Source organism: Lissotriton helveticus, chromosome 11, assembly GCF_964261635.1.
Source record: "Lissotriton helveticus chromosome 11, aLisHel1.1, whole genome shotgun sequence".
NCBI classification, from domain to species: Eukaryota; Metazoa; Chordata; class Amphibia; order Caudata; family Salamandridae; genus Lissotriton; species Lissotriton helveticus.
In genome coordinates, this window is record NC_136072.1 from 29,595,988 (window position 1) to 29,614,841 (window position 18,854).

At 45.2% G+C, this 18,854-nt stretch overlaps 2 protein-coding genes across 3 annotated transcripts in view; both read right to left on the reverse strand.

Moving 5' to 3' along the window:
• SLC51A (solute carrier family 51 member A) overlaps nt 1-18,854 on the reverse strand; it is a 57,749-nt gene that overhangs the window by 33,520 nt on the left and 5,375 nt on the right. The window contains exons 1-2 of one of the 2 annotated variants that reach the window (XM_078667896.1): nt 16,678-16,699; nt 1,641-1,735 (exon numbers count right to left, since the gene is read on the reverse strand). In XM_078667896.1, the coding sequence (XP_078524022.1) occupies nt 1,641-1,735; nt 16,678-16,679 (97 nt within the window). In that variant the 5' untranslated portion in view covers nt 16,680-16,699. Of the gene's footprint in view, nt 1-1,640; nt 1,736-16,677; nt 16,700-18,854 lie in introns of those variants that run through there. The other variant, XM_078667895.1, reaches the window with a different exon arrangement.
• On the reverse strand, nt 3,008-5,123 carry CCDC15 (coiled-coil domain containing 15). Its single transcript, XM_078665704.1, has one exon. The coding sequence runs from the start codon at nt 5,086-5,088 to the stop codon at nt 3,568-3,570; it is 1,521 nt and encodes a 506-aa protein (XP_078521830.1). The 5' UTR covers nt 5,089-5,123; the 3' UTR covers nt 3,008-3,567.

Here is an 18,854-nt window from a genome sequence, read left to right on the forward strand (position 1 = left end):
GGGAGAGTCCAGGTGCTTGTGGTCACGGGGGAGAGTATGGGCATATCTTGTCACTGGGGAGAGTACGGGCGCTTCTGGTCACTGTGGGGATATGATATGGGAGAGTCCGGGCACTTGTGGTCACTGGGGAGAGAGGAGGTACGGGAGAGTCCGGGCAATTGTGGTCACTCAGGAGATGCAGGCAGTCCAGGAGCAAGTGGTTACTTGTGAGAGATGAGATAAGGGAGAGTCCGGGAACTTGTGCTCACTGGGGATGAGAGTCGAGTCGATTGTGATTAGGGAGAAATGAGATAAAGGAGAGTCTAGGTGCGTATGGAAACTAGGGAATTGGGGGAGGGTCTGGGTGCATGTGGTCCTTCGGGAGATGGAGCAGTTCAGGTGTTGTGGTCACTAGGGAGCTGGGGGAGAGGCCAGGCGAATAGGGTGAGAAGATCACAGAAAGTTCAGTGCGCGTGTGGTCCCTGCAGATAGATGGGGAGAGTCTGGTTGCATGCGGTCACTGGGGAGATGGGGGAAGAGTCCGGGCGCATGTGGTCAATGGGGAGAGTACAGGAGCATGTGGTCACTGGGGAGAGTACAGGAGCATGTGGTCACTGGGGAGAGATTAGATAACAGAGTCTGACCGCATGTAGTCACTGGGGAGAGATGGCAGAGGGTCCAGGTGGTCACTGGGAAGAAACCCGATCAGGGAGAGCCAGAGCGCACGTGGTCACTAAGGAGAGTCTGGGAACATGTGGTTTCTAGGGACATATGCGATCGGGGAGAAACATGGCATACATGGCACTGGGGGCAATATGGGAAAACTTGAGGACTGGTTAAAGGCATAGCCGAGATGGCCGTGGATAGAAATGGGGCATACCGGAGAGATGTGCAAGATATGGGCTGAGGGGTTCAATGAAACACACATGGCAGCATGGTGAGGTGGGCACACATGGGCACTGGTGAAAAGCATAGCAGGGATGGCACAGCAGAGCTGTGACATAAGGGCATCAGGGAGAGATGGGTGACACAGACTAAGGGGTGCAATGAAAAATGCATGGGCACCTAAGTGAGATGGAAAATACATGGCCACCAGAGTGCGATGGGAAACACATGCACTAAGGGGTACAATGACGCACACATGGGCACAGGAGCGAGATGAAAAACACATGGGCTAATGGGTGAAATGAAGAACGCTTGGGCACCGGAGTGAGATGGGAAACACATGGGCTAAGGGGTGCAATAACACACACATGGGCACCAGAGCGAGATGGGAAACACATGGGCTAAAGGGCGCAATGAAGCATGTATGGGCACCGGAGTGAGATGGGAAACACATGGTAACTGGGTGGAGATGGTGCACACATGAGCTCTAAGAAACAAAGAGCAACCCATGGGTACAAATGGGCACCAAAGAGATACGTGGCACACTGCAATAAACAAAAAACCCAAAGTTAACCTGAGCACATGTAAAAAGGAACCAGTGGCGAAGTTCTTTCAGTCAGAGCGTAAATTAACAGAACCTCCCAGCATTGCCCCCTGTGAGTCCCGTTTACAACACCCCATAATGTACAAAATCAGATAAAAGGGAGATGTCCGCCTCAAGCTGGGACCCAAGTGTACAATGGCTGTAGCATCCATTGAATATTTCAAAAACGTACTTTGGAGAAGGTCCGCCGACCTGGGGGGCTGTGAGAAGCAGGCGATGGGCACGCTGAGGTTGTTGATCAAATGTTCAATGAGGCGTGGAGGGAACCTGTGAGGGAGAGAGACATGTTAGGAATTTAAGAGTTAGCTGATAGAACCCAAAAGAGAGCTAGAGCTGCTGCCAAGGAAAAGATATTTAAGTATTAGATGCTAGAATTCAGAATAGAGCAGTCACTCCTGCCAAGGAAAAGAGACATTTTAGGTATTTATTAAGAGCCGACGCAACCCAGCAGAAACAAAGAACTCTGCTGCACCCACACATAATTATCTTTAAAATATGTGGAGTTTTCTAACTTTTGTTGGGTGGAGATGAGGCAGTGGTCCATGATATGAATATCAAACATTGCAGACAGTGAGCTGCCATACAGGGGCAGTACCTAGGTCCTTGTCTGCATCAATGCCATAGCTGTAGGGAAGCTGCACTTTCAGGCTATGGGTAATAGAAAGTACAGTTGTGCTGTGGGCTCTGAAGATGCTCCCTTGAGGCCTAAACAGGACAAACTATGTTAAACAGTGAAATCTTGGATCTCCTTTGGTAGCCTGGCTCAATATCATGGGCAAACCCCAGAGCAATGTAGGAGGTGATATTAGGTCAAAGGTTCAAAATAAATAGCCAGAAAGTTGTAATTGTATTTATATAGCCCTGATGAAGCATCACAGCGCTTTTCCGCAACTTACATGCTACTCTGGAACCAAAAAGATTCATGGCACATTAGTATAGGGAAATAGGTGGTCATTAGAGCGGTAGAAATGTGAGTAATGCGAGTCTGTTAGTTGTATTGAGTAGGATAAAAGGAGGAATTGAAGAGGGAAGAGTCTAGAAAATGTTATTTGGGAGATCATAGTAGTAAAATGAGGTTTTGTATGAGTAAAAAGGAGAGATGGAGTAGGGAAGAGTCTCTAGAAAGGGATGGGGGACATCATAGTAGTAAAATGAGGTTTAGGATGAGTCAAAGAAGGGATACATGATGGAATATTTGTTTTTTTTAAGTTAGTAGAGAGATCATAGTAGAAAGAGGAGGTTTTGGGTAAGCCGAAGTGGGAAGAGTCTAGAAAGGCTTATTTTGGAGATCATAGAAGTAGAATGAGGTTTGAGATGAGTCAGAGAGTGGGGGTAGAGGATATATTGAGAGAGGTATAGTGTGAGACAGAGTAGGGCACTGGAGAGTGAGAAAGTTTTTTTTAATGTATTCTTTCTTCTACAGTAGGAGTAAAGTAATAAATGTATAGATACACGACTACATGGAAAGGGTATCTATGTATAAAGAAGATAATATATTGAGATTTAAAGCAGTATTGTATAAACACAGACCTTCAAGTATTGCTGTAAATGAAGCTAATTTATTTGTGTATTTTTATGTCACTTTATTTCAAATAAAAGTTTGAAAAAACAATGATATGAAATATAAAACTTTTTTTAAAGACTGGAGAAAGTCCCAAAATCAGACGCATCTAGTTCAATTCCTTACTCAATGACTTATGGTGAATTTGAAAAGTTATGAGGAGGGCAGGCTTTTCTCAAGTCCAAGGTCATGTCTGGTGGAATTATATTCTTTCGAACCACTCAAGTTTCAAAACTCTGAATATGTTTTCCATTAAACTGGGCCCCATTACATCAGTATAGCACGAGACTGTGCATTTAATCAACAAAAAGTACAAAATAACTTTATGAAAACACATGCTCAACCACTACAATGCCATAATCGAAGATTGGTCATCACGTTTTAAAACGCCAGAGTAATGAAACATCCTCTTTACAGGCTTCCATCACATTTTTCAGTCCTTTAATAATCCAGATTTCCGTCTTCATTACTGTCAAAACTGCTACTATAAATTAGATCCACAATTCTGCAAACAGAGAGCAATTTATGAATACGTCGATTATGGATTCTCGATTGAATGGGCCAGTCGTGCCGAAGAAATGGTCCGAGTGGAGAATTTGGCTACTGCATTTCCCTCAGATAAGTCGTAAGAGGCAATCACAGACTGAAGAGCTTGGGTATATGCCTTATGGTTTCTGTAGAAACTACAGTTATTGGCACAGGTATCAGGGTGAGAATCCCAGAAATCTGTCCCACAGCAGCACAGCGGTGGCAATTCAATATTGTGCTGCTGGATCTTCTCTCTCGTCTGAGCTCTTAAGGCATCAATATATCGACTGTTTTCTTTGTTTTTCCGTTTTTTGTCTTGGGTTACTTTCCACTGTCGCTCTTCCTCTTTAAGCTGTGCTACTACTTTGCTTTCACTCTCCCCAGAATGGGTGTCTTGCAGTTTGGCAAGGGTCCTGATCCCCTGCTCCTCTGCATGCCGATGAAGCTCCTTTTCTATCTTAATCTTAGCTATTCTCTTTTCATGTCGTTTTTGCCTGCGAATCTCCTTTACCTGCTCCCGCTCAATGTCCATAAACAGTCGTCTGTACATCAAGTACTGATATTCACGTTGTTTTTTGTTATCTTCTAGATCCGTGCTTGGTCGCAGTACAAGTGCTGCTCTATAATCAGTGCTGAATGCTGGTGCTGGGCCTGTGGGGTAGGGTTTTTTCAACAATCGATTACAAATCTGTACAGGCTCTGCTCTACTTTGACCACCATCCTCCTTCCCCACCTGGCTTTTAATCAAAATCTGGTTGTGCAATTCAGCTGGCAGGTCATGATGTCCTTCCAAACCCTCCTCCTTCTCCTCCTGACAAATGAGATCTGGTGAAGTGCGAGACAAGGGTTTATCTCTGGTTGGAGAAACCTTCCAGATCCCACCAGGGAGCTCTGATGGGCTCTCTCCTTCGTGGACAGTCTTACAGGCCACCAGGCTGCGCCGCACATGCTTCATGGTTTTGCTGAGAGCTCTGGCTTGCTGCTGGAACACTTCCCTGCCATCTTGGCCGCCCTCCTCCTCTGCAGCTCCCCCCCTGTGGCCCCCAAGCTGCTGTGCATGCACCCACTGGGCCCCAGGGCTGCAGATGGCCAGATCTGCATTGTTTCGGTACAGACAGGTATTCCTTTTGGGGGTCAGGTGCCCAGCAGCCTCTGTGGACTGCTGCACCACTGCCCCTTCCTTCTGGGCCGCTGCATAGGACCTCAGCAGCTGCTGCTCCTTCCTCAGCCGGGCCTGCTGGTTCACCCTGAGCTTCACCTCGCTCTGGAACCGCCTCAGCCGCTCCTGCTTGTCTTTCTCCTGCTTGTTGAGCTCCTCCTCCACGTGAAGCGCCGAGAGCACGGCCCGGCTCGCCCCTTCCTCCTCCCACCGGTCCCAGCCGCTCTCCACCCAGGCCCCGACCGGCCTCACGGCCTGGGTGCGCCCCGCCAGGACCTGCTGGTTCACCACCAGCGGCAGGGCGCGGGGCTTCACCGCCGGGGCCCCCTGGAAGCCATGACAGCCGGCGTGTCTGTCCGGTCCAGGCGCCATCTTCCAGACCGGATGGAACGCTCAAAACAGGAAACGGACCGTTCAAACCACGCCGTGCGTGTCACCATGGCAGCACGCACAGCGCGTCGCACGCACGGCGTCCTGCACTCGTTGGTGGGAGAACTACCGCGAAAGAGTGACCAATCAGGTCGTACGGTGTGAGGCTGATTACCATGGCAGCACGCACAGCGCGCGCACGCACGGCGTCCTGCACTCGTCGGTGGGAGAACTACCGCGAAACAGTGACCAATCAGGTCGTACGGTGTGAATGCTGATCACCATAGCAGCGCGCACAGCGTCCTGCATTCATAGGTGGGAAAACTATCGCGAAATGGTGACCAATCCGCTCACATAGTCTTGAGACTGATTATTTCTAGTGCTGGGTATCGATTTTGGTAATTTTCCCATTAAGTTGCTTACAATGCCTCAGTGTATGTGCTTTTTAAACCAATCTGAAGTAATCATCCTGTTCTTGACTGTTCAGAAATAGCATTCATACTTATATACAAAAAATATCAATTATAAAACAAATATATTTGCTTAAATTATAGCTACACTTGAAAGTCTGAATGTATTAAATACTTAATTCTACACATATTACCTTCCTTATACATACCTTTCATGTACTCGTGTATCTTTATATTTATTAATCTACTTCTAATTCAGCATGTCTAATGCACTACCCTTTTTTTTTGCATATTTATATAGCGCAAACTTGAACCAAAGGTATTGGAGCACTTTACATGAGCACCGTATTTACATTACACATTCAGGCACGGGGAGATTAAGTGATTTGCCTAGAATCACAGAATGTAGATGCGACCCCAAGGCTTGAACACTGGTTTCCAGCACCAAAGTCGGCAGTCTAGCCAACGGACCACATCCTCTCCCCCTATTAGCTCACCCTATACCTCTCTCAATATATCCTCTACCTCCACTCTCTGACTCATCCTAAACTCCATTCCACAACTATGATCCCCAAAATAACCCTTTCTAGACACTTCCCTCCTCTACCCCTCCTTGCGCCATCTCAAACCTCTTTTAATATTCAGATCTCTCAAACAGGTCTTTCTAAACCCTTCCCTCTGACTCTTCCCAAACCTCTTTTACTGCTATGATCTCCAGAAACGCTTTCTAGACCCTTCCTCTTCTATCCCTCCACTATCCTTTTCAAACCAACTAACAGACTCACAAGTCCACTGCTCAAATTAATTTAATATTTCCCAATACTAATTCACCACTAAGGCTTTTTGGGTTCCGGAGTAGCGTGCTACTCACCGAAAAACACTTTGCCGCCTCATCAGGGGTAGTAAGCTCTATGTAAATGCAATTACAATTACAGTGTCTGATGTTTTAACACGCTGGAAAAAAACGAGCACCACGTCAACTTCAAAAACCTACCAGTAATTTACTTCCAAACTTTTAAGCACAGAGTAGACATACATAGTAGTATGAAGGACAACGACAATGAGGGACTTTCTGTGCTGACTCCACCCTACGGATGGGAAATCAGCCACACTTCCATGATCAAATAGTTTATTAGGTGTTACATGAAATGTGATTGGTAGCATAGCTTGAGGTGGGCTGTAGGCAGCCATACCCATCCCATCAGCAAAAGACTAGCACATTATGGCTGGCACATTATGGCTGGCCTTCAGGAAAAACATAAAATCCCCACCATTATGTTTACCCCCTGGTACCAGAGCATCTGAAAATCAACAATAGAGATTTAGAGCTTCAGGACACTTTTGGTGTTTGACAGGACAGCATCCCGTGTCAGAGCTCTTGAGCTCTTACGTGGCATGTGTGAGCAGGTCATTCAGTTCTCGTTTTTACTTTGCATTCTGGTACTTGCAAACAACCTGAGTTCACCCATTACAGCCAGATCTTTCTGTTTTGCTAATGCTAGTGTGTAACTGTGTCACAGCCCTACACAGAGGTACTCATGTGGGGGCTACAAACACTGTCAGGAACCTTTATTCGTGCATTCTGGGGAATCAGAGAGGAGATCAAACAATAATACTGAGGCTCGTTATATCGCAACAACAACAAGAGTACTTACATTGCTCGCTAAAATGGCTGAACCTCAATGGAATTACTCGTCCCATGAGTGAGAGCGGTTTCAGGAGCACAAGTAACTTAATTGAGAAGGCAGGGTAGAGCCCATCTATAAAGGTATTACGGTACCACACGCTACCGATTATTTGTTTTGAAACAGCAGTCAGAGTTTCGCAATAGCGCGGTGCAGTGGGGTAAGAGTTCTTAAGCATTAACCATAGTTCTGCATGTGGGCTGTATGAAGGTGGTCTGTTCTGCCAGGAGTGTGACACTGTCACCATACTTTTTGTGCAACTGCATGTGCTGCGGATCAAGAATGCAGTTCCTTTCTGCTTTAAGAGATCATTTCTTTCTTTCCGTTGGTGAGTCCTGTGTTTCCCTGCAGCCTTATGAGGAGGAAGTGAAGAGCTCTTAGCTTTGAGCACATGATTCTTTTCAACCCATTTTGATTGTTATCTGAAGAGGATCAGTACGCTGTGATTTCATCGGTATGTCTTTGGATATATTACGTTTCAGAAGATGTTTGTTTAAAGGGAAAGTCTAGTGCCACATACACAGATCCTTCAGATTGGAAGGCAACAGATATGGGTTTTAGTATTTCTTGACTAACCTAACTTTGTGGCTTTGCCAATTTCAACAATTCCTTTCATTTGCTCTATGATAAGAATATGTGATGCCTTGATAGTCGAAGGAGCAGTGGTGTAGCTAGCCCTTTGGCCTCTTGTTGCGGTCTTTGGGTTTGCCGCCCCCCAACGAGATTCTGCAGATTGCCGCCTCTGATGGCCGCAGTGTAGACGGGTCGGGTGGGGCGATTGCTGCCCCCAGATGGCAGGTAAGAGAGGGAGGAGGTCCGGCTGCCCCCAAAACTCGTGCTGCCTGGGGGGGTCTGGTGGACTGCTCCCACTCCCCTTGCTACATCACTGGGAAGGAGTGGTAACATTCTGCTTGCTTTGTTTTGCCACCTTAACAAGGGTTTCCATGAGAGTTCCTGGGTAATCTCTTCCCCTGTGACGCGAGGTGGGTGGTATGTTATGGTAGATGCTTGAACTGTATTATATAACAATATCATTATTGTCTGAGGGTTAAAAAGGAAGGTAACAATAACCCTTTATCTCATGTTCTTCCAGAGAAGCATCATAATTGACATTGTGAAAGCCCACGTATGTTCGCAGTGATCTTCACAAAAAAGTTTATTGGTATAAACATAACAATAATAATAATAATAATAATAATAATAATAATAATAATAATTTAGGGGCCGCGCTCTTAGTGGCTTCCTGGATCATTTATCTGGTACTGTGGACTTTTTTGTTTGTTCGTTGGCGCCTTGATGCCCCTTGGGGCTAAGTTTTGCGTGGTATAAAAATGCTATTCATTCATTTATTCATTCAATAGATTTGTTCTGCTAGAAATACAAATCACTGATCCTGTATTTTGTTTTTCTCCTTAGATCGCCCTCCCAGCTGTTCCCTCCCTTCCCTCCCTTGGTCACCTCAATACTGTACACTATCATAGCATACAGACTTGAGGCTATCGAGAGGGGGACCATTCTGAGCCTCGTTCTGATCCTGAGCATTTGATAAGCTACTACACTGAATCTTAAGTGCTCCAATAAGTGTCATGCGAGTCTTCATTAAAACTTTACAAAAGAATTCTGCAGTAAAAATAGAAAACAGCCAGCATAGACAATACCAATAAGTCTTGGTACCGAAACCTATTGGCGGTATCAATGTTTTTTTTGCTTTAGATATCCATCACAAATGTGAGTATGTTCACAGCTGCCATCTCTGTTTTGAAACATTACTAAATGCACTAAAAGATGACTTCTGCGGATGCGCATGCACACGCTTCGGCCATTTTTGAATGCATTCTAAATGTTGCAAGAAATGCTGTTCAGAGATGGCCATAGTGGACATGTATGCTTTCAAGCGGCCATCTTTGAATGTATCTCGGTTTATTTGAATAAATCCCATTCAAAGATGTCCGCCATGGAAGTGCGTGCTGTTACTAGACGGCAAAACGTTTTTTTTAAAAAGGAGTTCAGAAGCAGGAGGATGCTTGGTGAAGGATGAAAGGATGTGGAAGAGAGGAGGACTTGGGGTGGGTGAGCAAAGGGAGAGAAGGAGAGAAAATAGCCCCTCATGTGCACTGCAAAGCAAGGTCTGATGTCAGCAGCGGAAGGCTACCTCATTCAATTAAACACTGTGGGGCAGATTTATGTTGCCTGACGCATCTCTGCAAATCGGCAGAGATGCGCCAGGAAAGATACGGCACTCAAGTTCATCCCTGCGCCACCCATGATGCGCCGCATTTACAATGCGGCGCACCATGGCGCAGGAATGAACAGATGCGTGTCGCATCTAGGGCGTGAAGTTGGCGCAGTGCTGAAGTTGTGCTGCGTGCTGCACGCAACTCCAGCACTGTTCCAACTTGCCCTATCTCTAACGTGGTGCGTCAAGCCTTATGCCTGCTTCAAGCAGGCGCAGGGTTTTGACACATCAGCGTTGGGAAAGTGACTCAGTGAAATCTTGTAGATTTCACTGAGTCACTTTTCAGGGGCGTTCCTGCGACGGAACGCCCCCCTCTGCGTGGAAACGCCCACATGAAACCTGACGCAGGTTTCATGTGGCGCAGGGCCTTGCACCGTGACGCATCTCCATAGATGCGTCACGATGTAAGTATGTCGCAATGTGGCGCAGGGTTTACGCCGCCGCTGCGTCACAGAAGTGACGCAACGGCGGCGCAAAAGTGCCGCAAGTCCGACATAAATCTGCCCCTGTGAGACCCTGGGCAGGTCAAATACAAGCAAGTGGAGTAAAGCCATTGAACTAAGAGCAGGGACGTGAGACAGGCAAAACAATCTATCCCGGGAAGTCAAAGCTTACTCTACATGTATTCTAAAAAAATGGTAACAAGAGATGTTGCAGAGAGCTGTAATGCCAGACAGGCCAGTCCCCCAAAAAAGCCAGGATAAACTTCTCACACCCGACGCAGGAATACCTGAAACAGCATTGATATAATAATACTGAAATTAAATTGATATTTTATTAAAATGTTTTTCTAAACTAATCTTGATTCTTTTTAGAACTATGGATGACTTTTCTAGAATTTCTGGCTTTATAATTAAAAGGTAGGAAAGGTGTGGCTACTATCCCACATATACAAGCACATAAGCAATTATGTTTATTGTGAAATTCTTAGGATCACTTACAGAACAAAAACTGTTAGGTCTGAAAATAGGATTGTTTGTACACCTTGGAAACTCACCAGCCCCAATGTAAAGTGATCTTTAAATATTATCAGTTTAAGATGCTTAAACAGTGCTTACGGATGTGCCATTTATCACTGCATCTGCTATCAAATCCTTCAACTCACTGGAAGTCACCAACTTCTACTTAAAGTAATCTTTCATCCTGTGGAGCGAGGATATTGACCTGATGTGTACATAAATGCACAGCTGCCAGTACATTCCCCAAATGTTCTTGGTGCAAGAGCCCTGTCCTCCTTCTGCAGGGTAGTCTTTAAGTTCTACAAAATCTTGACAACTATTTCTAACCTAACTGTGGTTTCCTGTGTGTCCACAGTCCCTGTATGCCTGAGCTTGTGTCTGGAATGCTGAGAGTGAATGTTGCGGTGTAGTTTGGAGTGGAATTTAGGTTAGCGGAACCATTGGGGTGGATGGAGCAGTGACAGGACCTGCCTGCTGATGCTGTAGCCAAAAGGCAGAGTTGTACCCTGCGGTGAGGGACACAAGTGTAGCTCTGTGTGTGTGTGTGTCTGTGTGTGTGTGTGTGTGTGTGTGTGTGTGAGGACTCGGTAAGGTGCAGTCCCTGCCGCTAGTAGTTTATGTGGGGAGTACCCCATGGTATGTGAAGTTGGGGAATAGTAGTGCCCGGTTGTGAGTAATTGTCTGGTGGAGTACCTCTTGGGTGAGATGTGGGGAAAGAGTACTACTTCTGCATTCTGTCCATCAGCTGTTGTTTTTACATTTGTCACCCCGAGTGGGACGGGTATGCTCAGACGTGAGTCCAGTGCTCTCCATGCCACTGGAATCAAGCTATCCTGGCTGTTGAGGGGTGAAAGCCAGAAACAGGTCCTCGGATGCTTGTTTCCAGTGCAGGGAGGACCTGGCTTGGCAGTTTGGGCTGGACTGTTACCATGGGGCACAGGGTCAAGACTAATTTGCATATGGCTAGGTTCAAACTGGAGTGGCATGAGGAGCAAAAAACTATGGATTTAGGCCCAGATCTCTGTTCTGGGGTGAATGTATGACATTGTTCTGCATTCTGTCCATAAACTGTTGTTTTTGCAAAGAGTACTACTATGTCACAAAAGGTTGCAAGTGGAAGTACCTTGTGGAGTGAAAATGTGGAGAAATGTAATACCCTATGTTGTTGTATGTGATAGTCACACATTTGACTTGAGTGTTGCGGGTGATGCCACGAGTTTCGCTTGAGTTGTCATTCTGTACAAATGGGAAGATTTGACAGGTGTGTTTTACTGGATGTGGAGAACATTTGTGATGTTGTTGTTTTATCCAGTTCCCATGTAATGGACTTGGTCACTATTATGTTTGAATGTTAATATTTGATGTAGCTCTAGTGTTTTTAGCTGAGTTCTTCTTTACCTGCTGAGATGGTCAGGAGTAAATGGTTGGTTGTGTTGTTGGAGTGCTCTAGTGTTTGATAGTTGTATTATGTCAATAATTGTTCTGCCGGAAGCTGTCATCATTGTGTTTGGAAGATGCCACCACTTTTTGTCATGCATTTTCCTGAGGCTTGGGTGACTCATTAAGTGCATTCTTCAGCCTGGCTCCTCGTCATTTGGGTCTGGCCAGTTAACATAACTGGTTTTTGGGCGTGTGGGAGTGATGGGCTGCACTTTTGCGCATGAGTGTGTAGAGTGCGGAGGAGTGTGTTGTCCTTCTGCTGTTGTATATGTTGCTCATAGAACTTGGAGAAAGTGGGGGAGTTTGTAGTGTCTGTGTCAGCTGTGTAGTTTGGCAGTGTGATATATGGACTCTGCATATGAGTGTTGTTGAAAGGACAGGTTTTTAGATAGAGTCTGGTCAATGGAGTTTAGAGATAGTGTAATGTATAGTTAACATTTCCATTTTGTTTAGTTTATACCTTGCATGTGTAGACTTACGGATGACAGAGAAACTCCTCGAAGTGGGCTCCATGCCCTGGCTGTCAAGTAACTCAGCATCCGTGAATACATGTCCTACCTTTAACCTGTAGGTAGATACCCACAAACCTACATGTATCTGGGATGTTTATGAATTTTTTCTGGTTAACCCACACAGGAACAGTTATTAAAGACCTGCTAACCCAGGACTTGTGAATTTATAAAATGCAGCCATACAGAAGCCAGTTTTATCTTTGAAAACCTAATTTCGGATGGTGAAAGGCCATAATTTCTAAATCTAGGAACTAGGATTGAAATGTACTCTTACAAATGTTCTTTAGAGCACAAACATCAGCCTCCATCGACATGGTCTGCCATCGCACTCTAAAGACACGCCTCCTAGAAGTCGGAATCCAAGAGAAGGCTCTTGACTGGACCACGTCCTTCCTCTCTGGCAGAACCCAGAGCGTTCGCCTCCCACCCTTCCGATCCGAAGCCACCGACATCATCTGCGGCGTCCCCCAGGGCTCATCCCTCAGCCCAATGCTGTTCAACGTCTACATGGCCCCCTTCGCACAAGTGGGCCGCCATCATGACCTCAACATCATCCCCTACGCTGACGACACCCAGCTCATCCTCTCCCTCACCAAGGACCCACACACCGCCAAAACCAACCTCCACGAGGGAATGAAGCCCATCACCATTTGGATGAGGAGGAGCCGTCTGAAGCTGAACTCAGGCACGACGGAGGTCCTCATCCTCGGACCCAACCCCTCAGCCTGGGACGACTCCTGGTGGCCGACCACACTGGGAACAGTACCAACACCCACCGACCATGCACGCAATCTAGGATTCATCCTCAACTCCTCCCTCTCCATGTCCAAGCAGGTCAACGCCGTCTTCTCCTCCTGCTACAACAGCCTCCGCATGCTCCGCAGGATCTACAAGTGGATCCCGTCCGAAACAAGAAGAACAGTGACACAGGCCCTCGTCAGCAGCAGACTGGACTACGGCAACGCACTCTACGCAGGATTCCCAGCCAAACATCTACGACGACTACAACGCATCCAAAACGCCTCCGCCCGACTGATCGTCAACGTCCCCCGCCGCAGCCACATCACCCCCCACCTGAGAGACCTACACTGGCTCCCCGTCGACAAGAGGATCACCTTCAAGCTCCTCACCCACGCACACAACACTCCACCACGCCGGACCAGCCTACCTGACCAGCAGACTCAGCTTCCACACCCCCACCCGCCAGCTCCGCTCCACCAGCCTCGCTCTCGCCGCTGTCCCCCGCATCCAACGAACAACCTCAGGCAGCAGATCCTTCTCCTACCTCGCCGCCAAGACCTGGAACACCCTCCCTACCCACATACGGCTGACCCAAGACCTACTCGCCTTCAGAAGACTCCTCTAGACCTGGCTCTTCGAGCAGTAGCAGCACCCCCCCCCCCCCTTCAGCGCCTTGGGACCCTCACGGGTAAGTAGCGCGCTTTACAAGTACTCTGATTGAAACATGCTTGAGACCGTTGGCTTTACTAATTTTTGAAAGAAGCCTACACCCTTTGCTGTTCAACACTGTAGAGTTGAAGGATAATTCACACACAATTAGCACTTTGGTTACTTGATTTTAAGGAAGTTCTTGGGGTTGGGTGGAGTAGCTCGATGAGTCCATGTCTCTGGGACAAAATTTTTCCAGGCCTGATCCTTTGTTTCACACATCATTGTTTTGAATTGGTCTGCCCCAAGACTACAACTCTCAGAATGCACTCATGTGTTGTAGAAAAGGACATAATTAAAGGTACACAAGTGGAATGGAATCATCAGGTAGTTCTAGGCTTGTGGTCTGTGGAAAGAGTGCAAGTTTTGGTACTCCACATATCTATGAACATTTTACAAGAATGGCTAATTTACAGATGGAACTGATGTCAATGTTTGGGACTTACCAGCTCGTGCACATTTTTAATCTTGTTTTATAGCTCGGGCTTGATATTTTTTACGATGCCAGGGAAGGTTATCCAAGGAGGTTTGATTGCAGTCATAAGAGCTCTTGCTCAACAGGTCTGCCTGGCTTGTAACTTCTCTGAGCTGGAAATGGTACCTAATCTGGGCAAGTCTCGTCTTTTCTGGAAAGGCGCGGCTGGGATACCTCAGCCCCGTCTTTCCTCATTCGTAAAAAGACGATGTGGTGGAGCTTGGATGTTAGAAGCAGTATTGCCTAGATCAGTAATCTTCAAACTTTTTAATGACCCCCGTGGAAAAAAATAATAATCGCCCCCCTCAGAAATTTTCACAATTAGTCTGTTAAATTGGCTATGTTTAAATATGTCTAAACTTATTTTATTATTGCAGTTAAGTTCTGTTTTAAAAATGCAATCAAATATATGATTGCCAAACATACTATTCTGGTCGGGTAGTCCTTACTAACGTGTAGAAGTATCCGCAGTGTGATTATTATAAATAGGGGTGGGAGTTTGAAGGAATATTTGAAGTGCCTTCCCTACTTCCAGCTAGGATATACATGACAAAATATGTTATTGATGGCTCATTACAGAGCGGCTTACTGCCGCTCATATTTTTCCTCTTAAAACAAAGTACTGTGATCAGCATAATGCTTCTTTTGGCCAGAGCCTGGTGCCCCCCTGAGATCACTTGAGGACCGCCTAGTGGGGCCTGGCCCCCAGTGTGAAGACCCCTGGCCTAGATGGTGCTGAGGGACACTTCACCACTAGGTTAAAACTGGGTCTAAAGATCTCAGACCTCTTGGCACAATCTGTGAAGTATCCCAAGAGTCTGTGAAACTGATCCAAAAGTCTTTTCCTTAGTCTACAAGAGATGTTTTTGTCAAATTTTTATCAGTCTAATCAGGGAAACCCCAATGATTGCAGGTCATGGCGTCGTGCCACATCACATGGGACGATGGCTGGAGTTTTGCGTGTTCCATTGCACTTCTTTCTGACAGTGTATTTTTATTGCAGCATGAAAGGGGTATTAGTAGGGAGTGTAGGTGGGGCTGACGAATGAGATATAGACTCACTTTATTGTTGAGTACAGCTACTTCTGAAGCTGAGTAGAGGGAGAACTGTACAGTGTGGTCGCATCACAGACCATCCGCTCAGAGGTTGTTTCTCCCAGATGAAACAACCATCCCTCACTAGTCGTTTACGTGCCATTGTTCAGGTGAGAAAATAGACATAGCAACACTCCACGGTATCAAACCCAAGGATGTGGATTATTTCTATATCGTCTCTTACATTCACATTGCAATATTTACATTTTGGCGAAACTTATATAAGGATCGCCATCAAAATCAGTGACACCTACAGTAAGCAACAAAGTGCAAAACTGATCCATTTCACACCAGTCGGTCTGATATCCAACTTAGCATCATCCAACTTTAAAAATATTGTCAAGTAGCAAAAACCTGAAGTTTCCAATGTCGAGGTAGCTAACTCAAGTGGCTGTTGGATACCTCACATCACCTATGCCCTAAATATATGCACAAATATTGTTTCACTGGGTATAGATTTTGTATTGCAATCTTGAATAATCCAATATTTGTAAAAAAGAAACTTAGGAAGTCATATTTAAGTCAGACAATATTTTGGTCACAATATTCTGGTACCAGTCCAAGAGGCCCACCAGTGCGTAATTTGTTTATTTGGCCGGTACCACCACTCATTTTGGGCGGACCAACCTTATTTTACATCATCAGACTTTGACCCAGAGCAAGACAGAAAGGCAGAAAAGAGAGAAAGAAGGAGAAAGAGGAAGAAAGGAGAACAGTGACAAATGGAGGATATTGAGATAAAAAGAGTCTGCAACAGTGAGAAAAATAGACTAGAAGTGTTGGATGGTGGAAGAAAGAGTCATGAGGTACAGCCAAATCTAGGCAGTTTTGGTGTGTTCATCAGTGTGTTTGGAAGCACTGGTGGTAAACTTCTAAGAAAAACTTTGGGCCAATGCACTTATTAGAAATGAAGCAATGTGTCTCCAGACAGCTAAAGCTGTGTGGCCAGACCTAAATAGTCAGTAGACGAGAGCAGTCTTCTAGGCAAGCACAAGAGCTCATAAACAATGGAAGGTATTTGGACAGAAGGGAATGGTTGGCAACTTGGGAGTTTTATTCACACCATTCTTATAATTATGGGCTATAAATAAAGCAAAGCATCTAAGCTTACCCACGGATTTAAGCAGCATTTCTGCTTTGTCAAGTTTCAAAATATCCATAATCGACTTTTAAATAAGTGTAAACCAAAACATTCTCCTTATGACCTGTAGTTGCTGGTCCCCAGAAGAGACAGTAAAATACTGCTTATAAACACTTAGGGCCCCCATTGTTAAGGATATTTCGAAACTAAATACAGAAAAAATATTGCTGGAAGCCTTGAAAAAGCTTACATGATTCACTTGCAGCCCTGTGAGCGAAACACGTGTCAGCTGTCCAATCCCGGAGAAGAAGGGATGAGTTCTATCCAAGTGCTTGGTTATCGAGAATGTTTAATTCTAGGACTTACAACACTTGCTGGAGAAAGAAGACGCAGTAGGTTTACTCACGAGACTACTGTGGATTCATAATTACATATTTGTGAAAACATGCAGCTACACCCTGAGTTGTAAACAAGCACCAATCAAAATAAAGGGTATTGCATAAACTCAAGGACTTTCATATATTGACTAATATTATCTGCTTAGGCAGTTACCAGCCTTACAGGTTACTCATTTTGTTCACCTCCTACTTTACTGATGAGTCTTGTTTTGAAATCAACAAGGAGACAGACAATGACACGAAGAAAGGAAATTATTTGAGGTCATTTTCCACTGTGGTGCTCAAAGTTCATCTTGCAAAGTTTTTCCCTTCACTTTGATCTTGAAATGCAATTAAACTCATCCTTTTACTAAGGTTCCTTAGAGAGTTATTTTAGATATATCTTTTAATTAACATTTGAATGTTTTCCAAGGTTAAGAAGATAGAATTAACTTTTAGATCTGGCCTAAAAAAAGCTTTAGCTGTTCTCCAGCCTCGACTAATACAAAAAAGATGAATAAAAATGCATCTATTAAATCAACCATAGAGGGGTTTGGGGTCATTATCCTCTGGCCTGTTCACCTTTCATTCACAATTTGCTTCTGCCTGCCAGAGCAAACAGCACGGATCAATGGGTCATCCCTTTGCAGGCGTTAGCTCCCTCGCAACCCATATTATGGAAGCTCCCATCTTAGATTGGTAAATTAGAAAAAGAAACAAAATGACGGCTGTGTCATGTTGTATCTACGCTCATCCATGATGACTTGTGCGGCAATACATATTCACGCTGGAATGCCACTGCATCATGGTGCATACATGCACACGCGTGCGTACCTGTCATTGTACTTTTTTTTGTTTGCCAATGCTGCACAGTTTTGGCAAAAAAAATGTTTTGCTGATGCTGCACAGCTTTGCCAATGCTTGCTCTGTTTTTTAATTATAGTGTGTGTTTTACCTAAGTCTTTAACTTACAATAATTCAAAGCAAATAGTATATTTTCTTTGCAGCAATAATAATTATAATTTCAAGTGTTGTGCATTTTAAAATTAAAAAAAAGGTTTCTATATTCTTCCCAGGACATCTTCATACTGGTCTACTACAATTATATGAGATCGCTTTCCTTCTTTAAAATATTTATTGTAAGATTATTGCCATCGCGTTGAGGTATTGGCATGTTTACTTTTTCCTTCTCTTCCGATTTGGAACCTATGCTGCCAACAATATGCTTTAAAATATATATTTTGCAGCAGCTTGCCAAGGCAAGGGCTATTAGCTTTGCCAATGCTTATTCATCATTGTGATGGGGTGCTGCTGCCAATGTTTTCTCGCAGAATTTGCAAGACGGCATTTCCTGTTTCTGATTTATATGACCGAAGTGATATATTTACTGACCTTTGGGGTTAAACTGCATTCACTGTTCAACAATGTTTAATATCTATATGAGCTCCCTGGCAGGAATCGTATGTTCAGATGGGGTACAGATGGTCACATACGCCGATGACACCCAGCTAGTTGTCTCCCTTAATCAGCAGGACAACTCCGGGCCTAGCCTGGCTTCGTGTCTCAAGAAGGTATCCAGATGGATGGGTAATTCCTTTTTAAAACTTAATGGAGCGAAGACTCAGCTCATGCTCCTAGGCCACTCTGCTCCACCAAATATAGACCTCTTTTGGCCCAGTTGTCTGGGCACACCGCCTGTCCCAAAAAAACAGTTCAAGAGCCTGGGTGTCTGGCTTGACGGTAATCTCAATTTTAAGCAACAAGCGCAAAAAAGTGGCACCTAGTTGCTATGGCCTTCTATTAATGATCAGAGGGATCCTTCCCCTGCTCCCCTTTGTGGCTAGATGGCTATTAGTCCAAGCTTTAATTTTATCGCAGCTTGACTATCCCAATGCCCTCTATTTAGGAGCCCCTCAGGTCTCAACAAAAAGACTGCAAACTGGGCAGAATTGTGCAGCTCGCCTCCTATTGAAGATCCCTAGACGCCTCTCAGCGAAACCTGCTCTTGCCACTCTGCCCTGGCTACCAATCCAAGAAAGAATTCAATTTA